Raw genomic sequence first — 23,646 nt, 5'->3', positions numbered from 1 at the left:
CGTCTCCAAATCCATATCAGGTCTGAGTATTCAATCACAAAATATATTTTAAACATTATACCAAGAAAAACACATCTGTAGCGTCTAATATTGTTGCCTGCTGCTATTCAGTCTTGCCTATAAAACTAAATTGTGATCATTTTTACACTAAAGTTTTTTGTTACAGTTGTTCATGCTCAGATAGAACTTTTTAAAACTTTTGCATCTTTAAGTGGAAAATTATTCAGAAAAATGTGTAAATACTTTAGAAAACATGGTATGGTACCTGGCGTCATGTCTTGATACCTGGCCCAGTATCATATTAACTTATGTTAAGTAATTATGAATAACAGTAGCTAAAATCATGACTATTGCACTCACTCATTTTGGGGGTTTGTTTCGCCAGAGGTGAGAAACAAACGATACTCGGAGCTTTACTCAATATATTTATAACAAGGAAAAACCTCTAATACATAATTATAACTCAAAAGACAAAAACTGAGAAGTACCGTAAACACATTTACAGTATGTAAAAGTATAAATACAAGACAGAAATGAAAGACACAGACCCATGTACTTCAAATGTATGTGTTTCAGTTTCACAGTTTTCATGTTTACGCTGCCACTGAAATGATTAATTGCATTTATTGATCGCTGAGTAAGATCAATAAAGCAATTAGGGAATAAAAACATTTACTACTAGTTATTTAGACAATTAAAGTCATATAACTAGCAAATATATTGAATTCTTGTAGGTTTTCGCTTCTCAAATGTGAGAATTTGTATCATATTAACTTATGTTAAGTAATTATGAATAGCAGTAGCTAGAGTCATGTCTATTTTGTTGACATTCATGAATGATCTTCTCTTGTGGCGTCAGTCAAGACTTAATTTCATCTGTAATTGATAGTGGAAATTGTTTTAAAAGAATCAGACAAACAAAACAGTGTGAATGTATAAGAAGCCTGACTATTAACTATTATATTTTAAAAGACTGTAATGCAGCACTGTTACTCAGTAACTGGTATTAAACAGCACGTTTGATTTGGAGACTGCAGAGGAAGCAGGAACAGTTAATAACCGTGCAGTGAAGACCACTTATATATTCTGGACTGGACTGTGGTTGATTGGTTGGTTAAGCCAGAGTTAGACATGAGTGCTGTGACTGTTCTCACTTTAATTACGTTGGATCCAGGCGATTTATTCATTAAAAAAAACTGTGTTGGCAGTAAATTTGGTTCGTTATGTGATTCATAATTTTCTCCCTACCAACATAAATTAGGTTTATTGCCTTGATTTATGAGAATGTGGATAAGATGTACGTTCCTTTTCACCGACCTCGTGTGAACCCGATCAGCACCAGAGATTTCTGTGAATATGTTAAATGGAGCTGAAGTGTTTAAACAGGATCAATGTGTGTGTGTGTGTGTGTGGGTTTTTTTTTCTTGCAGAAGCGGGACAGTCCTGACACAGCTTCGTCGTTCACGCTCGTCTCCAGCGAGCTGCAGCGGAAAGACAAATTCATGCGGGTTCTGTTCTCGTGCAACGTGCGCAAGGTAGAGGACGACTAGTGTGTTTACATGAAATTAAATGAACTGAATGAAGTGTGTGGTGTGTTTTGGTGCGGCTAACGAAGAGTTTTGTGTTTCCCAGATCAACCGTTTCCACAAGGCGGAGGACCGGGCCGTGCTCATCACCGACCGCCACCTGTACAAGATGGACCCCCTGAAGCAGTACAAGCCCATGAAGAGCATCCCCCTCTACAACGTAAGACACTTCCTGTCCCCTCTAACGGCCTTTTCTTTATTGCAAACACAAGGGCGGTAAACAGAGGGCGGCTCATTAGACCCAGAGGTAACGGCCTCTTAATGCAGATTTCCAACGAGCTCCCACACAAACACAAACACACACACACACACATATTGGCTCATGTTGTTGATGCAGATCCATAAAACGATGCGTCATGTGTGGCTGCGCAGCGTGAGTCACAATGAGAGCGATCCACTCAGGATGGAAGAACCGTCACAGTAAAAAGCTGCAGATCAGATTAGCGCACAGTTGTTTCCTGTTGATTGAACCAGATTTGAGTGGGTTTCATATTTATATAGAAATATTAAAGATGAATGAGGGGAATAAACAGACGTCACCCATCATGAGCTTCTGTTTATTTGCCTTGATTAAAATTTTATTGGAGATGATGATAAGAATTCAGGGAAGTTTGGTTTAGTTGTACACAAAGACACTTCAAGGTGTTTTTGAGATGAATCAGGTTAATAAATTATTCTAAAAATAAGAAAATATGCACAAACGTTGTGTTTATCTCAATGACTTTGATCTAATTGTTGCAAATCCTCCTTGTCAACTACGTCTTTATCAACAAGACGCGGCTAGAAATTATTTATTTATAACCATCATTTAGGTGCAATCACTCATTTTTAGGGTTTGTTTCACCAGAGGTGAGAAACAAACGATAAGAACTCAGAGTTTTACTCAATATATTTAACATATATAACAAGGAATATCCTCTAATACATAATAATAATAATAATAATAATAATAATAATTCAAAAGATAAATCTGATAGATAAACACACATGTATTTGTCAAGACATAAATAAAAGACAGAAATTTAATGCTCAGACACATGTACTTCATATACGTATATGTGTATAATAGCACAACATACAGACTTTCTGTTTTTCAGTTTTCATGTGTACGCTGCCACTGAAATGATAAGTTGCATTTATTGATCCCTGAGTAGGATCAATAAAGCAATAATGAAATAAAGACATTTACGGTGAGTTATTTAGATAATTAGCCGACTATTAAAGACATATAACAGGCAAATACAGGTTTCTGCTTCTTAAATGTGAGGATTTGTTTATTTTTCCTGTTTTGTCTCATCATTATTTCCATATTTTTGGATTTTGAACAGTTAATTCAGCAGATCAAGGGCTCATTCACAATTTTATGACATTTTACAGATGAAAAAACATCAACACATCCATCAGAATGAAAATAATCATTAGCTGAAGGCCTACTTGTGGCTTTCTATTGGAAATATTGACTCTATACAGCAGTGAGACATCAGTAATGATGCTGACTGTTGCTGGTCTGGTTGAGGTTTAGCCTACAGTCCCTGTTTACACTCTGCTGTACGTGGCAGCCAAATAATAAACAACAGCTGTGGCCGAGGTGATGCCATCATCTCTGATTTCCCATTAGCCTGTTTTTTTTTGTTTTTTTTCCTGTGGCAGCATGTCAACATGCACAGCCCGGCGTTCAGCTCCACAATTGGCTGCGTTTAATTCATATTCAGGCTGTGATAGGCCTATTAACACTGCTGCACACACTCAGCACATGAGCCTGTTTCCATGGTAAATGTGTCCTGTGTGTGTTGACTTCATGGGGGACTTGTTGTTTTTTCACACAATTTAGGCACAAAGGCTTCTGTTTGTGTTTTTATGACTCAGGAACAGTTTGTCCTCCTGTGGTTAGTTAGCTTTAGACAGAGCCAGGCTAGCTGCTTCCCCTGTTCCCAGGCCTTATGCTAAGCTAAGCTAAGCTAACTGACCCCAAGGCTGTTTGCTGATAAACATTTTCAAGGGTGGTGACATTTGTTATAACAGCTTGACACGGTAAATTCAGTCGATTGCACTTTTCCACAGCAGCAATTTCCAGCTGTGTAATTTCCTCCTCCCCTCTCCTGCTGCTGGCCCTGTTATTTATTTATTTATTTATTTATTCATAGTGTTTTTGCTTCCATTTTAGCTTTTTCGTGATTAACATCAAGCTAATATCGATGAAGTTCATTTCCAGGTAATATGTTTATGGCTGATAGGCTTTTAATGTGAAATTCTTCTGTGGAGTGTGTCTTAACGGTGAGCGGTCTGAAGTAGAGCAATGGGAGTTCATTACAGTAAATGAACATATCAGTATATCTCAGAGGGATGAGAGGCTGTTAGCAGCAGAAAGGGTAATATAATACGACTCCTGTGCATAAAATGTGCATTATGAGTTTTTAGTTATTACCCATAAACCTGCTACAGATAAATTGTTCTTTCTCTGTTATTGGACTCAAATAACTTCCCAAAATGTTGAACTGTTCCTTTAATGATGAAAAAGGCAAAGCAGCGTTTAATAAACATGTAAACGGATGGTTTTTCTCCTCTGCTGTGACGCACACGTTGCCTCTGCAACGTTGCCTCTGCAGCTCACTGCACCTCTGACCTTGTAGGTGAGGCAGGAACGAGACAGGAAGTGAATGTGTAATCCCATTAATCTGCGAGGCGGCGGTCGGACACGCCCCGTCGTCTGGGTAAAAAAATGAGTGAGATACCGAGCCGGTGTGCAGTGCCGGTGACAACTGCGACAATTGTCGACAAGACATCCCGGTGTTCGATCTGACAAAAAATGACAGGAGGGAATTAGAGAGCCTGGAGACGGAGACGGACACCCAGAGCCGGTGTCAGAGCTGCATCTGGAAGTGAAACAGGGAGACGGAGTTTAGACAGATGGTGGCAGAGAGGGAGAGCAGCAGGAGCTGAGCAGAGTTTTAGTTATTGTTCATTCACAGACTCACACACACGCACACCACACACACACACACACACACACATACACACCACACACACACAGCTGATGGATGAGGCTCAGTCCCACACACAAGGCATATGGGCAGCCAGCAGCGTTGTAGCAGGACAAGGGGCCACGCAGTATGGCTTACAGCTTTCACACCCTGACAGTGACACAGCAGCAGTAATACACTCCACACTGAGCCGCACACACACACACACAGCAGAACCAGTGGATTTTTAATCCCCTTTGACGAAATTACTATTTTTTTTTATTACTGAAATGTTTAAGCTCTTGAAGAATAAGTCAGAGTCTTTGTTACTGTCAATAAATCCCATGAAAAGAGCAAAGGAAACAATGAAATGTGGGTCAGACGCCTCAAAGAATCTCATTGGTCTGAGTCTCGTTGTCCAAAAACTATTTTTCCTCATTACAGTGAAAACACACAGTGTAGTTAGTTTTGACTCCGCCCAGTTGGTGCAAATACTCACAAGTAGAAGTGTATTAATCCACGTCTGAAAATAGTCCCCAATAAAAACTGAAGCTGTAGATTTATATCCTCTTTTTGAAATAATAGTATGTTCAACTGGGCCTGATTGGAGCATGATTTGATATAATTCTCATATGTAAATGGAGTCATTGTGGTAGTGGCAGATGTACAGTAATTGATCCAATATAGGAAGATAATGTCATAAAAAGTCATAAAATAATCATTGACCAGTATTCGGTTTTGGTCTTGGTCTTTTCAACTTGAATATATAAAACGACAAAAACAAAGTGCCTGTAGAAACACTACAGAGCACGTGGTTGTGGATAATCAAATATAAATGATTTGAAGAAATTGCTAGTGCTTGAGGAGGTTTATAAGTGGAGCTGTGATGATAAAATCATGATCCCCTGGAACATGGACTCTAAAGGATGAACACCGGCTTTATCTCGTTATGTCTCATTGCTGACAAATCCCATGAGAGGGACCAAACCAACAAGGCATCATCTCAGAGTTTCAGATTTCCCAGCTGCACCTGAAGCTCTCGTGAACACTGGTAAATCTTTAAATAATGTGACAGACAAATATGTTGTGTTTTGGGTCTTTTCTTTGGATGTTTGGTTAAAAGATGAAAAGTAATGAATTGCATCACTCCCTCCGTGTTTGAACTAATAGCTGTGGTTGTGTAAAGTCCATTCATCTTTTTATTCAACATCATTAAGAGTGATTGTAGCTGCTGCTCTGCTACATCCATAACACCAGACCCTCTTTACTGCAGTAAATGTCAAGCTGCAAGGGAGAGTGAATTGGTCAAGGTGCAAAAGTGTAAAGGCGGGTGACAGAGAGAGAGAGAGAGATGTCGGCAGCAGAGCCACAGCGGCGTGACGTGCAGCTATTGATTGGAGAAGGTCAAACAGAGGGGAAAGCAGTTAGCTCATTCTTGATTAGCACTGATAGGCTAACGCCACAGCTTCCTCCTGTACCGGGTCTTTACTGCCGGCCCTGCAGGGCAGCAGCGGGGGAACGGCCTCGCTGACACATGGCCACTGCTGCTTTATTAGAGCCGACCAGAGTCTGGCCCCAGGATTTATCCACCAGTTAAAGCCCCGGTGCTGCAGTAGTGAGATCATTATGCCGTGTTTCTCTGATACCGGGAGGGAAAACGGTGAAATGTCCTTTATTTTTCCTTTTTTCTTTTTTTTTCTTGCACAAGTGAGTCATCTCACTGTTTTTCACCATCTTTTCTCTCCTGTTCACCTTCCATTTTCCATCCATCCTCTTTTCATTCTGTTCCTGCCTCCCACCCCCTCCACCCACCCACCTCTCCCCTCTCCCTATCTTAGTCTCGTCTCACTCCCCCCACCCTCACCTCCTCCCTCCACTCCCCCCTCTTCTCTCTCCTCTCTCGCCCTCTCCCTCTCCCTCTGCTGCTGCTGCTGCCGCTTCTCTCTTCCCGTTGTTGTCATGCCAACTTCCCAGGAGACAGTGTTGTCATGGATACCGAGCGGCAGGGCAGATCAGCTGATGTCTGGTGTCGTTCAGGCATGTGCACAAATCGGTCTCCTGTATGTGCACTCTTCCTCCGCTGAGGCTTTGTGTGTGTGTGTGTGTGTGTGTGTGTGTGTGTGTGTGTGTGTGTGTGTGTGTGAGAGATCCCTCCGGCTCTGGTTCTCCTCACGTTCCTTCTCTCTTCTTTTTTTTATCTTCATTCATCCATTGATCTCTTCACTTCCCCTTTGTTTTGTTTTTTTCTCCACAACCATCCACCACCCACAGCAGCAGCTGCAGTGGTGGCCATATAGACTCTGTTTATGTTGCACACTCAAATGAACGGTTTGCATGTGCAGCAGCAGCAGCAGCAGCAGCAGCAGCAGCAGCAGCATATTGTACTTCGATAAGTGGTGAAGGAGACGAAGTGTCTGTTCTCTGAAAGTAGCTCTCAGATTATGCAAATCTGTTAATGCATGACATCAGGATCAGGATGTGATGAAGCATACAGTATATTGCAATAGTGTTAATATATTCATGCATCTCAGAGGAAACTTGCAGGGAGGGGGGAGTTTTTTTTTACTTTTTATTTTATATTTATGCCCCATAAACATTAGTGTCCGTCGCACCGTTGCCCTCACAGCCTCCCAACATGAATGGCTGCACAGCTAAGCTGATTATATTATATTCATTTAATCACAGAGCCTCAAGACTTTTCTCTTGCTGCTTTTGCCCCCACCACCACCATCACCACCGCCGCCGCTACCGCCCCTTCCTGTCTTTGCAGGGCTGCTGGGACGCGTTATATAACCAATAAGTTGCTCCCATAAGAATAAACTGGGAGAACCTGCTGCTTCATGACAAACCACAGAGTGAAGAGTGGATCAGACCAGACCAGAGAGCACTTAGCAGAAAACCACCGTGGTCCTAACTGCATGTTTTCAACCTCCGCACACTGTACACTAGTCTTCAGTGCTTTTACTGAATGTATACACTCACTGTTTGGCAGCGTGGCATTTATAAATGGAAACCAAACATCAGCAACAAGTTGTCCTTCAGCGCAAACCTGCTGCTTTAAAAATAACCACCAGCTCCTCTTCATCAGTTTTTTATTTAATCATATTTAGGTGTGCCTAAAGTATTGATAAAGAATAGAATAGAATAGAATAGAATAGAATAGAATAGAATAGAATAGAATAGAATAGAATAGAATAGAATAGAATGTCCCACAGGGGAAATTTGTTGTGGACTCAGTGCATTGTGTCAGGTTGACACATGTGAAACCTCTGGCATCTTAGGACCAAATTCTTATAAAAGACAATCCTCTAGCTGATTATTGTCACACAAGCAAAAGAAAATTAGAAAATCCTCACAAATGAGAAGCTGAATCTTGGGAACAAATGATCAGTGAGTGTCAAAGGAGGGGGGCAATTCATCAGGAATTCATGGCATGACACAATAACATGCCTCAACACTGATACTGTATGGATCGCACACAGATGCAGCTGTAATTACAAGATAGAGTCGGTCTCTGACACAAATGAAAAATCAAAACTGCTTCACAATTCAGCCGCCATTCATAAAACACTCTCTGCCAAGTTGAAATTCATCATCGTCCTCAAGTTTATTTTCAGATTTGTTGCGGGACGGACCGATGAGCAGATGGCGGGGCAGATAAATGCCTCTAATGGATTTCATATTCGGGGGGGTAAAAACTGATTGGGAGACTCGAGTCGAGACACACAAAAAAAACAAAAAATGAGACAAGGAAACGAACGAGGATGTATCATTAGCCGACTCATTAGGACACCAACTGTCGTTCCAATCAGTTAAGCCTTTAATATAAATGTAAATGTAATTGGCTCCATGCAATTAACTGTGGGTGGATGGCTCGACAGAGAAGTATTGCTCTGGGCTTTAATTCATGGTGATTACGTGAAGTGTTTGTTTCCGAAGTCACAGGCATCATGTTCGGGCTAAATAAGCTATAGCTGCTCTCCCTAGAAGACACACACACACACACACACACACACACACACACACACACACACACACACACCCTACTCCCCCTGATGGAGAATTTGTCTCAGCATTACACTCTGGTGAGAGGATATTAGTGCACCTGACTGGCTGCCCCGCGGCTGCTTCCTCAACATGCACCCGGCCGACTTCAGCTTAGGAAGACAAATTAAAAGAGAAATAAACGGCTAAAAGAGAGGGAGCGGCAAAAGAGGAGGGGAGATAAGAGCACAAAGGATTAAAAAAAAAGGATGAGAGAGAGAGAGAAAGAGAAATGAGACCTGAGCACCTTTTTTCATGCTGGGAAGATTTTGTTTCTTCCTGCTGCGTGTACTTTGAAGCTTTGTAAAGATAGAAAAAAATCCAACCGGCTAACTGGGGTTTCAGGATGAGCCCCGCTGCCTTCCTCTGGGGGGATGTGGTGGTTTTAGAGGCTGTGATTGGAAAAAGTTGATTGGTCCTACAGGAGGCTGATCAATAAGTCTTACTCCTCCAAGCCTCCAAGTCCTGAGTGGGAGAAAAAAAGAATCCCATCCACCACCAGACACCAGATACCAGATACCGGCCTTAATTTATTCATTCAGTCAATTATGATGTTTTCACCTGTGGCTGTTTGTTGTTTGTCTGGAAGCAGGATTATGCAAAAAAACAAAAACAAAGCCTTATTAGTGTGGATGTGACACATTTTTAAATCACTTTCCTTAATATTTGCAAGACTTTTTTTGTAATAATAATGTTTGGCTCTTCACAGATCAGGTCAGATAGATAGATAGATAGATAGATAGATAGATAGATAGATAGATAGATAGATAGATAGATAGATAGATAGATAGATAGATAGATAGATACATAGATAGATAGATAGATACATAGATAGATACATAGATACATAGATACATAGATACATAGATACATAGATACATAGATACATAGATAGATACATAGATACATTGATAGATCATAATCTCGGTTTCACAAATGTGCAGGACTATGAGGCCTACCAGCCTTTCAAGGTTAATTAATTAGCTCTTCATTTATTCACTCATGATTTAAATTGAGCTCATATGAACATTTTTTTGGTCTAGTCTGGTTTTGTTAGAATAAACAGCATCAGCAGTTTTTTTTTTTCTGCTGGTTTTTTCTTTTCCTATTAAACAAAAGAAAATCTGCTGCGTTGACCAGATTCCTCAGGTCTGTTCCCTTCACTTCCCCTTTTCTGGACGTGAGAGATGATGATCTGCAGCCCCCCTGGTGGATTCACGTCCCCTCTGGGCTGCAGCACCAGCTCTGTAATATGCATGTGCATCTGTGTATATGTGTGTGTGCTGCGTCGGTGTTTATCCACAATACAGATGGTTTACGTGACACACCGTTCCTGCCTTTGCACATGTTTGTGTTCCTCTGTTGCTTCTACTTGCTCTTACGTCTGTATTAAACACTATGTGCCCCCCGCCCCCCTCCTCTCCCTTTTTCTTGGTCCTTCTCAGGTGACGGGAGTGAGCGTGTCCCCGGGGAAAGACCAGCTGGTGGTGTTCCACACCAAGGACAACCGGGACCTGGTGGTGTGCCTGCAGGGCTTGGTGCCGGCCAATGAGAACCGCATCGGGGAGCTGGTTGGCACCCTGCTCAGCCACTTCAAGAGGTGAGCCATGGTGGGAGGAGGGGGGGGCAGTGGTCAACAAGTAGTGGCAGAAGCTAAACTACTTCTCTGTTGTTTACATCTGTTGTCATAAAATGTGTGAAAAGCAGCGAGCACAGTTGATTGGATTGAAACGACCTGTGGGTGACACCACAGTGAAGATCCCCCTCCTCCTCCTCCTCCTCCTCCTGTGTTTACAGCTCAGAGAAAATAGTTCTCAGTTAATGATCAGCATATTGTCCTCGTCTAAACCCAGCACAGCTGAGATAACAACCGGCAGCACAGCAACAGAATAAGGCCCTGTTTACACGACAACGCTCGCAGATGAAAACGGCAAAATATTTCATCAGATGTGCCTTTCGTTTAGACGGCGACTGCGTTTTAGGGGCTTGAAAACGCAAAAAAGTGAACCCACACTCCAGAGTGGAAATCTTAAAAACGCTCCGCCGTTGCGTCCCGATGTAAAGGGTGAAAACGCAAAAGTCCGCTCCGATTGCCAAGACCTGTGGACGGCACAGAGAGCAGCATTACGATGGCCGGCGTACAGCCTGCCGGAAATCAAGAAGAAGAAAACCACCTTTTCCAAACCAAAAACGCTTGTCTAAACACGAAATAAAAAGTGAGAATGCAATGCCACTTTTGCGTTTTCTGTTCAGATCGTTTCCGTGTAAACGTAGCCTAAGATGCATCAGTTTCACACAGGTTGTGAAATGACTGGTGGGTGGGACAGATGTGGATGCAAAGAGCAGGTTAGTTTTCTGAAGCTGCAATTTACAGATGTGTCCTAAACATCTCACATGTAGATGATGCAGAGAAGCCTGGAGGACTGGTTCATGATTAAAAAAGATTAAGATAAGTGAATCTGAAAAGAGCGAGACGTGATTTTTCTCTACCTGTGTGGGTCTAAATCCACCTGTGCGTGTGGCAAACTAGAGCCAGTGTGTGTGTGTGGAAGAAAAAAAGCGCAGCAGAGCCTGAAATGACACAATATCAGATCAGATGCTTTTGTTCCAGATGTGCCGCATTGACCGAGGTGACCTGTGGCAGGAGGATTACGGGGACGGATCGAGCACAGCACACACACAGTCACATCTGTCCTCGCCCGAACCCTAATGTTCACTTAATCCGAGCTCGGAGCGCTCTCTCTTCAGGAAGTTCTGAATCTGGACGTTTATTTTTGTTTCCGTCCTTCAAAGAAAAGGAAAACCGCAGGTAGATTACACGCTTAGATGAAATCTCCTGCAGTCGCCTCCTCTTTCTTACCTTGAGATTGACTTGAGGTTCACTTCAGGACAGAACCTCTTCATATCCTCTCCTCTCTTGGACAACAAGCTCTTAAACACACATGAATCATATTTTATTCCCAAGGTGGATCCAGTTCGGTTCTGTTGATTCATAAGGTAAAACTTGCGTCCTGAGAACAGGAAACATGTCGTCGTCCTTCTTCTTGTTCTTACTCGCATCAGAAAAACAAGGCACCCACTCACTTCCTGAACTCTTAGCGTCCTCACTTCACTTTGGTTGTAAGGATTTTTTTAAGGAGAGTTTAAATGACCCTCAAGTTCATGTTGAAGGTTCATATAAAAACATTTTTGCGTCATTATATAACAGAATGGGCTTGTGTAACCGAATACCGTTATATAATAAATACCAAAAAATGCTGTCACATGGTATTAATTGTGTCCTATCACAATATTTAGCCAAATGTGAACAAGTATTACAAGCAGCTTACACATGGTTTAGCGACACTTCAATAGCATCTCCTTCCTTTTCTTTCCTTCCAGAAAAGCTTCAAAGAAATAATTTAAAAGGAAGTAGAAGAAGAATAAAACATGTGAATTAAGTGATTTCATTCATCCACTGTGGTTTCACTTTGATCCTGTGTTTTTAATCCCAGGGGGAGCAGAGCAGGACTGTCTGTCACCTCAGCTAACTGCAGCTTGTACATAAACACATAGAGACAGAATAATCCTCATAGATACTGAACATCAGGAGGCGGAGAGAAGCAGCAGGGTCAGGATTGGATGTCACAGAGGTTCACATGGTGCCACCTACCTTCCTTTTATTCTCCATTCCTGCACTAATTAGACATTTTGTCCCTGTTTAAACCCAGCATGCTTCTTTTTTTTTTGACTCACCAGATTGAATTTGTCATTAAATCCAGCAGGTTTCCCAAAAGTGATTAGATGTACCCATCGTTGGCATTTATTCTTTTTTTTCCCTGTCATTCCTGTTTTCATTCACTGACATGATTTTATTTAAGACCTTATGACTGGATGATTATGTTGAGTCCAAAACAACCTCTACAGTTGAATACTTTATCTCAAAGCCGGTGCTACTGTGTCATGCTGCTGCTGATACTTTGACTACCATGAACTGAAAGAGCCTGAGGACGAGCTCAGCATCCTAAATACTTAAAATGATAAGTCCCAAGTTTGATGCTGCTATTCTATATCTGTAACTTAACATCCTTCAATGTGGATTATCAATAACCCAGTTTCTTTAAATTAGAATCAAAGTTACTTTATTGATCCGCGGAGGGAACTTCTTTTGCTACAAACAAGCTCCCAATGGAAAAATGAAACGTAATATACACAGAGTGCAGAGCATACACACTTAGAAAGATATAGGTAGATAAAACTTGATCAAAAATAAATCAAGTAAAATAAACCAAAATATGCACATACGCATACACGATAGTAGAAAAAAATAACATATTTCTTTCTCTTTTCTCTTTAACTTTATTTATAAAGCGCATTTCATGCACAAGGCAGACTCAATGTGCTTCACAACAGGTATACATAGTTACAGTAAAAACAGTCATAGAAAATCAATTTGAAATCAGAGAGTGCAAGTGCAAGTAAATGATCATATGTATGCCATCTTCACCACATACACCCCTAAACTCACACATGCACACACAATCACACATATTTGTATATTCACATGAGGTTTATACAGTGTATATATACACATAGTCTACTTGCCAGCCCATAGGGCCCCATTGTGAACCCGGAAATGTTGAGTACCCCAATGTTTTATGTTAGAAATATATAGTATGGGTCCCCAGTATTCAGAAACTGCCGGATGCTAACTTATATATATTGGGCAATTAGCACAATTGACATAATTAGCATAAATTAGCATATTCTGCCTATATGGGCAATATTTCAACAAAATTGACTTGGCTGATCTGGGCAATATTGGAGTGGTTTTAGGGGTTATTGATGATGCTGAATCCATTTCTGACATTTTCAAAATTCAAAATGGCTGTCTAAACCGGAAGTGACCAGATTGAAATCCATCAAAATCGGCCCACTGGCGGTTAAAATCTGGTCACTTCCGGTTTAGACAGCCATTTTGAATTTTGAAAAAAATTTTATAGTTCAATATATAATATACTGAGGATCAAACCAAAGTATGTTTGGGAAAACGACAGAAGTTGACAGTGAACAAAAAAAACACAAACTTTTTTTGTACAATTTTTTAATACGTTTTTAAAAAGTGCAGGATAAATGAAGGTTTGAACCTGCTGGTTGCAGCAGGTGATCACTAAAGTCAGTCAGAGTCGTCCTCTAGGGATCATTAATGATTCATTGTAATTACTGAGAGGTTTCAGTCAGTGACAGTCCATAGAGCTGCATCATTAGCATGACTGAAAATATTCAATACAGTCAGAGATGTGTCGACTCCTCTGCTCTTCCTATCTTTACCAAACGTGTGATTTTCTGGCTCCGGGGACAAACACAAATATAAAACCCAGATCTATAATCCTCAAACCCTCCACTCACCGACGTCACAGTTGCTCCCCCCCCACCCCACCCCTTGTTCTCTGTGATGCAGCAGAAAGGGGAGAACATGCACCCAAACACTCAAACTTGTTTGTACAGTAAATCCAAAACCAAAGTTTCACCAAAACTTTGCAGAGAGTCGGATCAGAGGGGTCAAACAGTGTCGTTTGACCTTCCTACTGTACAGTTCACCTGATCCCTTTGATCTCCTGCTGCTCTGATCGCTGTTTGGATCAGTCGTGTTTTTAGATCAGTGACATCGCTCGTTCCACTGATAATTGAATTGACTCCTGCTGCGCAACGGTCTGGCACATGTATTGATTTGTGCACGTTTGTCTCTCTTTGTGGGTCTGATTGCGTATGTAGGAAAGAGAGGGAGAGAAGGAGCGAGGGAGTGTTGTGTTGTGCATGCAGACAGATGTGCCTGCATCTGCTTATCTCAGTGTGTGTGTGTGTGTGTGTGTGTGTGTGTGTGTGTGTGTGTGGGTGCAGGTCCTCCATCATTGCCACTCTGTGATGGTATCTTGTTTCACTGTGGAGCCCATTTCTCTGTAGGTGTGGGGCCTCCACCGGGCCGCGCGTAATGACCCTCCATGTGCCGCGCATGCCGACTCATCCATCACCGCCAAACAGTGACAGAACAAAGGGCACGACGCCGACATGTGCAAATAAGTGCGTGCATGCTCGTGTGCGTGCGTGCGTGTGAGTTTGACTGTATTTGTGTGTCTGCATAAGAAGGAACTCCTCCTGAGAGACATTCTGCATGCGACGCTGTATCCGCAACCCCGCCTGATCCTTTGCATGCAATGTCGCCACTGCTGCAGCTCCCTGTAGATGTGGCTTTAACCTTTATCTCTCCTTCAGCATGCTGCACAGTGCACAACATGCACAATGCACATGCAGGGAGAAGGGCAGCTTACAGCAGCAACAAAGCAGCACTTTATCCTCCTCAAATTGACAGCGAGGCCAAAGCAGAATGACACCGCTGCTGGGAATAAACCCTCTTCCTGTCACGCCTGCGTCTGGATACTTGAGGCCCGATTTGTTTTTGACACTTTCCAAATCTGCTTGGCATTAATCTGTTTTTTCATGTCGTTATGAATTTTGATATTTTCTTCTTCTTTTTTTCTTTTTTTTTGGTGCTGAGGACTGAATTGGTTTAAATAGTGAAATAGTGACAAGCAGAAACTTATCAATACCAACCCGAGTTGCCTCCGACTTGAAGTGATTCAGAGATTCTCGGCGACGCCTCCATAAGAAGATAACCCTCTTATCGGCCATGACGCACCAGTTGTCTAGAGAAATTCAGAAATACCTCATTCTTATTTTGCATAAAAAGGAGGGAGGATTAGATTCCCATGCCTTCAGCCTCTCCCCCCTCTCTCCCCCCACTCTCCCTCTTTCATGCTTTTTTTTGCTACATCCTATTTTTGACTATATCCCCTTTGTACTGATCTCAGTCTCAGCTCAACCCCTCATGGGCCCCCCCCACCCCACCCCACCCCTCTCCTCTCCTCCCACCTCCCACTCCTCCATTTCTTCATCTCCGTCTCTCCCCCAGTCTTTCCATTTCTCTCCCCTGACTCCCCCCTCTCCCTCCCTCCCCCGTCTCCCTCCCTCTTCTTCATTTCTGGAGAGGAGGTAATGAAATATTTAAGGCTGTGCTGCTGTGGAGGCCTATATTTAGATGAGACACATCCACCCCCTTTCTCTCTGTCTCTCTCTCTCTCTGTCGTGTGTGTTGTGTGTGTGTGTCTGTATAAATGTGTGTGTGTTACCGTGCATCCCACTGCAGCACACCCACAGTCGGCTGCCTGGATAGCAGAGCAGAGCAAACAACCTGCATCTGTCACACTCCGACTCTCAGTGAGAGATTCAGGCGATGACTTCATGGTCGACCCTCTGCTGCCGATCGCCTGATCAATGTCTGATAACAAACAGTGAGATGAGACAATCTGACCTTTATTTAAAATGCCTCTGTAATAAACAACACACCATTAGTCCTAATTAGCACTGATTTTCTCTGAAGCATTTTAGAGTGTCTGGAGTTTGTATCGATGCTTTTTGCAGTTTATTTTCCATTCAACTCCTCCGCCGTGTTTATTTTGACTTTGTGAATGTGGAATAATCTTCACTCCCACGTCACTAATTCTGTCAGCAACAGAGTTATGTGTCACCACTGCACTGATTTTGTCTGCTTTCACTCACTAATTACTTATAATTAGGCCTTTAAATGGCAAATTTCAATTCTGAGTCATAACTGTTCCCATGAAATTATTAAATTCTCAATTTAAGTTTTTTATTATTAACAGCACCTACTGTATAAACAGCAATATCCTTAGATCTGTCACACTACTCAAATGAAAAGTTTAAACTTACACAGTTAAAGGAGACATATTATTAAGGAGACGTATTATGCAAATTCAAAAACTAGTTACATCACTGGAAGACAACTGAAGGAACAGCTCATAAAACCACATGGATTTCAATCTAGGGAAACTGCAAATTACAGATTGTTTTGTCAATTCTCACATTTTAAGGGACCGGAAGGCAAGACAAACACCCAAATATATGTTAAAGAGCCTTCAAAAAGTGATATTTCTATAATATGTCCCCTTTAAAGCAAAATACAGGATGATATAGGATGATGCTGTGTATTGAAAGATAAAGATTTTGAGGAGTTGTTGTTGGCAGATGTGGAATCAACCCTGTGAAGGTTTCAGGCCAAGTAAAGGAAGATTTTACAAAATAGAAATGAGTAAAAACATTTCAAAACAGGAAAATTGATGATATGGAAGTGGCCGTGGTGTCCAACCCTCGTCCTCCATCAGTCGACTGTCTTAAAGTTTTACCAATGTTACACTGAAGTTTAACCTGCAATCATTTAACTGTCTCTCTGAACAGCTCTGACAGGGTCATTTATCATTTTTCTCTCCTCTCATTCATTTTGCCAAAGTTTCTCGTGGTTTATTAGTCAGCAGCGCAGCGTCTCACACACACACACACACACACACACACACACACACACACACACGCTGCTTCACACCTTCTCCACTGAGATCTGAACTTAAAAATAGCCTCGTGTTGAATTATTCATCCGCAGCCTCGACTCTCACAGGTGGCAAAAAACTTGAGAGTTGTGAGATTTTGCGACATCAAATGCAATATGACGTCCTCACAGCTGCTGAAATATTCTTGTTACTTTTAACCAAGAAAATTAAACTGTTTTGACTCAATTTAGCAACAATAGGTCATTTTTTTAACAGTGTAAATGTGTCTTTTCCTGGACATTTTCTCTCTCTCTGTCTCTCAGTCATGACCTAATGACAAAGTCGCCCCTCTGGTCGACAGCTGTAAATCCCCGGCTTCCCATAATCCCCTGTGTCTTCCTGTCGTCGTCGTCGTTGTTTCTGTTGTGCGAGCAGCTGGAAGCGGCTTCTTCGCAGAAAAGCACCGTGGATTGTTTCTGTAGCAACAGCTCGAGTTCAGCTGCACCGACCGCTGACAGGGTCCACGGTGACTAATGAAAAACCCTGTGCACTGGATTGATTGTGTGTATGTATGTGTGTGTGTGGGGGGGTGGCTGTGTGTGTGTGTGTGTGTGTGTGTGGGTGATGGGGATCATTGACAGGACTTTATTAACCTTCAGCTGTTGTCCTGTGTGGGTTTTGGTGCAAAGAGGAGATTGATGGTTTTGTAACGTTTCATCAATGGACTTAAAGTGTATTGACAGTCAGCAGCTTCGATCAGCGACAGGCTTTGCACCATGAGAAGAAAAATAAACATGATTTTATATGAAATAAGCAAATTAAGTTGACACAGTTTTGATTTAAATCAGGACACATTATCATTATTCATTTATTACATTTGATGCTTTCAGTACGACGATGATTCATGTGCTCACTGAAACATTTTGAGTCATAACATCGAGAACTAAACTAAAGTCTTTTTTTTTAATCCCAGTTAGATGACAGGATTTTGCAGCTTGTTTTTGTCCTTTTATTGAACTGTTAATTGCACATCTCTGGATTCGGATGTTGGTAAAAAAAGAAAATCAATTTCAGATGATCGAGTGTTCGTCGTGACATTTTATTATGAACTAAAAATATCAACCTCACGGTGGCATGAGAGCAAGACTGGAAACTAATTAGGACTCACTGCTGATGCTGAATATAAACATCTGTGGGGAAACGTAATGGAAATCCATCCACCCGGTCTGATGCAGAGTGGTGGGCTGGTTAAAGGGATAGTTCAACATTTTTGGCAAATTGGCCCATTGCCATAATCCCTATAGTCATAGCAGTAGGTTCGTTACCTTTATTTGTCAGTGCAAGCTATTTTTAGAACGGCGGAGCAGAGACGCGAGCTGCTCAGAGCTACGCTACGGAGGCTCATGGGATTTCTTGGTTTCCCTCATCAAACTCATCAAATACACAATCCAACAACTCCAAAACACTCTCGTGGACAAGTTGTGACCTGCACATTCACCACGCTATGAGATAATAATGGAACGTTACGAGGCGGAGTTGTTTTAGAGGTAAATACAGAGACTGCTTGCTGAAAAACTGTCTCTGAAGGCAACGCACATCAGTGGTTTTGCATGAATTTACCTCTAAAACAACTCTGTCTCGTAGCGTTCTGTTATTATCTCATAGCATGGTGAATGTGCAGGTCACAACTTGTCCACCAGAGCGTTGTGGAGTTGTTGGATTGTGTATTTGATGAGTTTGATGAGGGAAACCAAGAAATCCCATGAGCCTCCGTAGCGTAGCTCTGAGCAGCTCACGGCTCTGCTCCGCCGTTCTAAAAATAGCTTGCACCGACAAATAAAGGTAACGAACCTACTGCTATGACTATAGGGATTATGGCAATGGGCCAACTTGCCAAAATGTTGAACTTTCCCTTTAACACCCAGACTGGGAACCAGTGGAAAGCAGAGCCAACTGGGGGGGGGGGGTACATCAGTCTCAGTTGTCCTCCCTCCCTCCCTCCTCTCTAAACCGTCCACATCTGTCTCGGTGACAGATGTTTACAGATTTTACCGCCCTCATATGTCTTTGAGCGCGGCTTCATCCATTCATACTTTTCCTCCATCTTGCTCTCCTCTGACCTCCACCACCTCCTTCTGTCCTTCTGTCCTCATCAAACACCCACTCACTCTCATCCTCTCCTTCACCCTCACCCCTCACCCCTCCTCTCCTTCCCCATCCCACAGCATGAGTCAGCAGTGGTGTGTGTGCGGTACACAGCGCTTCATTGATCTGTCAGAGTGATGTGGTCATATTCTGTTTATGCCCTTTTTTTTTCTCTAAAGACCTGAACACTTAGCCTCTCCAGTGTCTGCCCCTGACACTGCAGGACGGAGGGGGGGTAGGGAGGTGGGTGGGGGGGCAAAACGTGACTGCTCTGGGGTAGAAGAAGTAAAAAAAGAGAGCAGTGAGGTGGAGTGACCTCAAAACAATCAAATAAGAGGTTGGAGATAGATAATAGGATGTAGAGGACACTGGGTTTGGAGAAGGAGCTGTATTGATCTGCTTCAGCTGACTCTGATTCACTCCTGGTTCAGGTAACAGCCAATCAGTGTGCAGTGATGAGCTGTGGTCATCAGACATGTTGGCGTCGGTGTAGGATATTGTAGTCATAATATCAGATATTGATTTAATTCCATTAATAGGGAGATAAAGATTCTCAGGGATCGTGAATGTGTTTTTATATTGTTTCATTGAATCATGTTACATTTCAGCTGCTGCTTTAAAACACTGAGATCATTTCCTTCTTTTTCCTCCGTTTAGCCGCTGTTTTTAGTTTTATCAACTGATGAAATGAATAAAAGATACATAAGCAAGGTGCACAGACACCAGGTAAGAGTAAATAGATATATCAATGTGTATATTAGGTTTGTGTTATTGTATTTAACAAGCTTTATACTTCTGCTATTGAATATTTTTTATTCTATCCACCTGTGCTCTGATGTTTAGTATTCATCACAAAAGGTGTTTTTCTCCTCAGTGTTTCTCTGGAGGAAATGTGAATCATTATGTCCTGTAGACCATAAAAAAAAAAATCAGCTTTGATGTTGACTAATGCTCCACATCCTTCACCACTCCAACCTCAGCAAACGTCTCTCTGTTCAAAGAGAAATCACCGTCCTGAGTGCCAGAGGTGGTGGAAGTCAAAATGTAAAAATCACACTCAGCTTTTCAAAAAGGAAAAAAAAAAAAAAAGAAGAAAAAAGAAAAATCTGTAGCTGCATTTGTAACTTTCACTTGAGATTTGTACTGAACTCATGGGACGTGGACCAGAGAGGAAGCTGTGAAACGATGTTGTCAGATCCAGGAAATGCTCTCGCTTTCCTTTAATAGTGATACCAGGAACTTTTTTTTAACATTGAAATAATCATTTGTGATGTTGAGTTTGTGCAGTTTGGTGCAGATCGAGACAATAATCAGGAAGTGGGGGGATGAATTTGTCTGGCCTCGGCGGAGCCACAGTGTTGGGAACATGCAGCCGACAGCAGGAGGAGGAGTTAACAGTGTTGAAGTGAAGTGTGTCGGGTTGAGTCTGAATGCGTTAGTGAGGAATGCTCAATCCAAAATAGAGCATTAAGCTGCGCTGCTGCACAATAATAATGTAATTTTGACAAAAAGAAATGAGACCAGGGATTATTCAGACTCTAAAAATACACATGCAGCATCACTGTATATGTCTATAATGATGATTAGCTGCAGTGTAAGAGGTACAGGGAGTGTGTATAAATGGGTTAAAGCACAGACGTGGTCCCTTTAATTAATTCAAAGAAGGTCGTATCTGCTCATGTTGGGTTTTTGTTTATTTTTATTCAGGGACGATCAGATCTGTTGCTGCAAAGACGCATGAATATTAAAGAATAAAAAAAACTGTTGTGTCAAAGTGCACTTAGTGTTATAACTGGAACTGGCACAAACATCTTTTATGAGAGTGAGATAAAAAAAAAAAGAGGGTGAGATGGAGAGGGTGGCAGAGAGGAGTGATAAGAAAAACAGAGGGAGGGAGAGAGAGAGGGAGAGAAAACCGAGCTTCCTTTGTCTCCCTCACCAAGGTCACCCCTTTCTGCTGAATCAAATATTTCAGACTGATAGAAGTGGGCTTCTTTCTTCTCCTCTTTTGCTCCATCCCTCCTTCTCTATTTCCTCCCTCTCCATCCATCACCCGCCCCACTGCTGCTCCTCTCCCTCCCCCTCTTGTTTTTCACTTCACATTCCACTTCTCTCCTCCTCCTCCTCCTCCTCCTCCTCCTCCTCCTCTTCTCTTCTCTCTCCTCTCTCCCTCCTTTCTGGGGCGCTGCGGATGCAGTTCCCATGGCAACCATTGGATCCATGTTTGTCTGATACGTATGCCCAGTCCATTAATAACCCTGCTGGCAGGGGCGATAATAACGGCGCATCTCGTCGCTGCCGCAGACAAGAGGAGCGGAGACGCACCGGGAACAACGGCACAACGTATAGAACATGAGAGGAATGTAAAGATCTGAAGGAGAGAGAGGAAGAAAGAAGGATGGAGAGAGGGAGAGAGGGGAAATGTGTGGCAGAGAAACACAGGCACAGGCGTTTTATAGTCACTTCACAGGACAGATGGCTGGAGTGTGTATCAGTCCTCTGACTGTCGTGTGTCCTCAGTATCGCACATTGAAAAACACGCGTCCCAGCATGCCTCAGGTGTGACGGACAGATGCAAAAATCAGCCTGAAGGACGACAAACAGTGTCGCTCTTTAATTACTCTCTGATCAGACTGAGGACAGTTAATCCTCCTTTGTGTTTTTCACATTGAGGAACTTCTTTTGTTAAACAATAATTCATATATTATTGTTCCTTGAAGTGTGGCACCAAAAAAAAGAATAAATAAACTGTTGTTGGTGTCAGAAACCAAATGTTGTGTTTGCTCCAGTGTCCCAGCTCCTGTTTAAGCCACCAAAGGGTCTTCAAGGATGGTTTATCTGCAGAGTCGTTATATAACGTCCAATTTGCAAAGTCAAATTGCATGTGCAGTTCACAAATTCTCCTACACACATAAAAGAGACTCACACAAACACACTCACACCCTCTCAGAGTGGTTGTTATATGGGCCAGTGGGGAGTCCTGCTTGTCTCATTGGCACTGTGCTGCAGCCTGGGGGAGGAGGCTGGCTGGGTGGACTGATGGATGGCGAGTGGCCAGGAGTGTGTGTGTGTGTGTGTTTGTATGTGTGTTTGTGTGTGTTTATATTTATGTCCACTGACTGTGTAAGTACACATTAGAGATAATGTGAAAATGTGCCGCATGTGTCGGAGGTCGTGTGTGAACGGCAGAGATGTGTGTGAATATGCAAGTTGAGTCTGACCTACTTTTCTACCGCAGCCCCCGAATTACTGCCAGGCAACCTCTCTCCATCTCTCTCGCTCCCTCTCTCTCACACACACACACACACACACACACACACACACACACACACACACACAAGGACAAACGTACTCACTCGAGTCTGTTACAGAGGCGTTAACCTCTCTGATGCCACCGTGATGGTTTTATTCTATAACAGAAACAGAGACACCGACACCAGCTTCAGTAACAGGCAGCATCGTCGAGTATAAAGCAAAAGAATCACGTTAATGATTGATAATGTTCATTTACACATATTTACTCAACTGTTTTGATCATTTGTTTTAACTTTTATTTGTTTATTCTCACATGGGACAGTTATATTAATCGACATTTCTATAAATGCACCAGTATTAGCTAAGTAACTATAGTTTTCAACTGCAGTCCCTGGGCAAGATGTTACATACTGTACACATATTACATGATACATCCCTTAAATAGTCCTACATTAAAGCGCATACATCACTAAAATAGTAATATGTAGAAACATGTATGGCATCCAGCAAATAGACACATATAACATTAGCACATAAAAGCACGTAGGACACATTTTCACAGCAAAGCAATTTAAAGGCACCAATATTTCTCTCTTTTCTGACAATAAAAAACAAGCAATTATTCGGCCGATCAATAAAAACGCTCATTCCTCTCAGCCTCAGTGTTTAAACAGAGTAAATCGTACCAACAGTCCAGCTCCATCAGTTTTCCCAGGCGTCATGAAGATCAGCTGCATTTCTCTGCCCACGTTGCAATAATGCATGAAATGTCCTGATAGACGCCAACAAGGCTTGAACGCCTGTAATTAGCTGCGACCCTCTGACGGGGTTCAAGCTCCCAGGGAGCAGATTTCTTAAGCCTCATTTCATGTGCGTTTCTAATGGGCAGAGATAAAAGTGTCGCGTCTGTGTAAAGTTCACGCTGTTCGCCGGGATCAGTTTTGCATGGAAAATCCTCCCTCTCCCTCTGAAGTTTAATTGCAGCCTCGCTAAATTATTTTGAATGTCATCGCCTCATTAACGGAACGATTTGTGTTGGAGTAACGCTCTTTTTTTCTCCAGCTTCCTGATCTCAGACAAATCCCACCCCTTGAACTTTTTGCCTATCAAGGCTCCGGCTCCGATACAAAATACATATTTAAACACACTGGCTGTCGTTGATTGCATAATTTGGCTTCTGTCTTTAGTGAATCAGACGCTAATTACAAACAGATTGCGAGAGCAAATTGAATGAAAGGCTCAACGCAAATTTGCCTCAACGCTTTCATGTCACAAACA

General features: G+C 42.2%; 1 protein-coding gene across 1 annotated transcript in view; it reads left to right on the top strand.

Annotated features, from left to right (window-relative positions):
* myo1d (myosin 1D) overlaps nt 1-23,646 on the top strand; it is a 110,798-nt gene that overhangs the window by 72,254 nt on the left and 14,898 nt on the right. The window contains exons 19-21 of the mRNA XM_085761561.1: nt 1,431-1,535; nt 1,633-1,746; nt 10,036-10,190. Coding sequence (XP_085617687.1) covers nt 1,431-1,535; nt 1,633-1,746; nt 10,036-10,190 — 374 coding nt within the window. The remainder of the gene's footprint in view (nt 1-1,430; nt 1,536-1,632; nt 1,747-10,035; nt 10,191-23,646) is intronic.

The sequence above is a fragment of the Trachurus japonicus genome, chromosome 19 (assembly GCF_045865225.1).
Source record: "Trachurus japonicus isolate A0001 chromosome 19, Traja_1.0".
Taxonomy (NCBI): Eukaryota; Metazoa; Chordata; class Actinopteri; order Carangiformes; family Carangidae; genus Trachurus; species Trachurus japonicus.
Note: the sequence above shows the minus strand (reverse complement) of the source record. Positions and strands in the feature narration are given on the sequence as shown.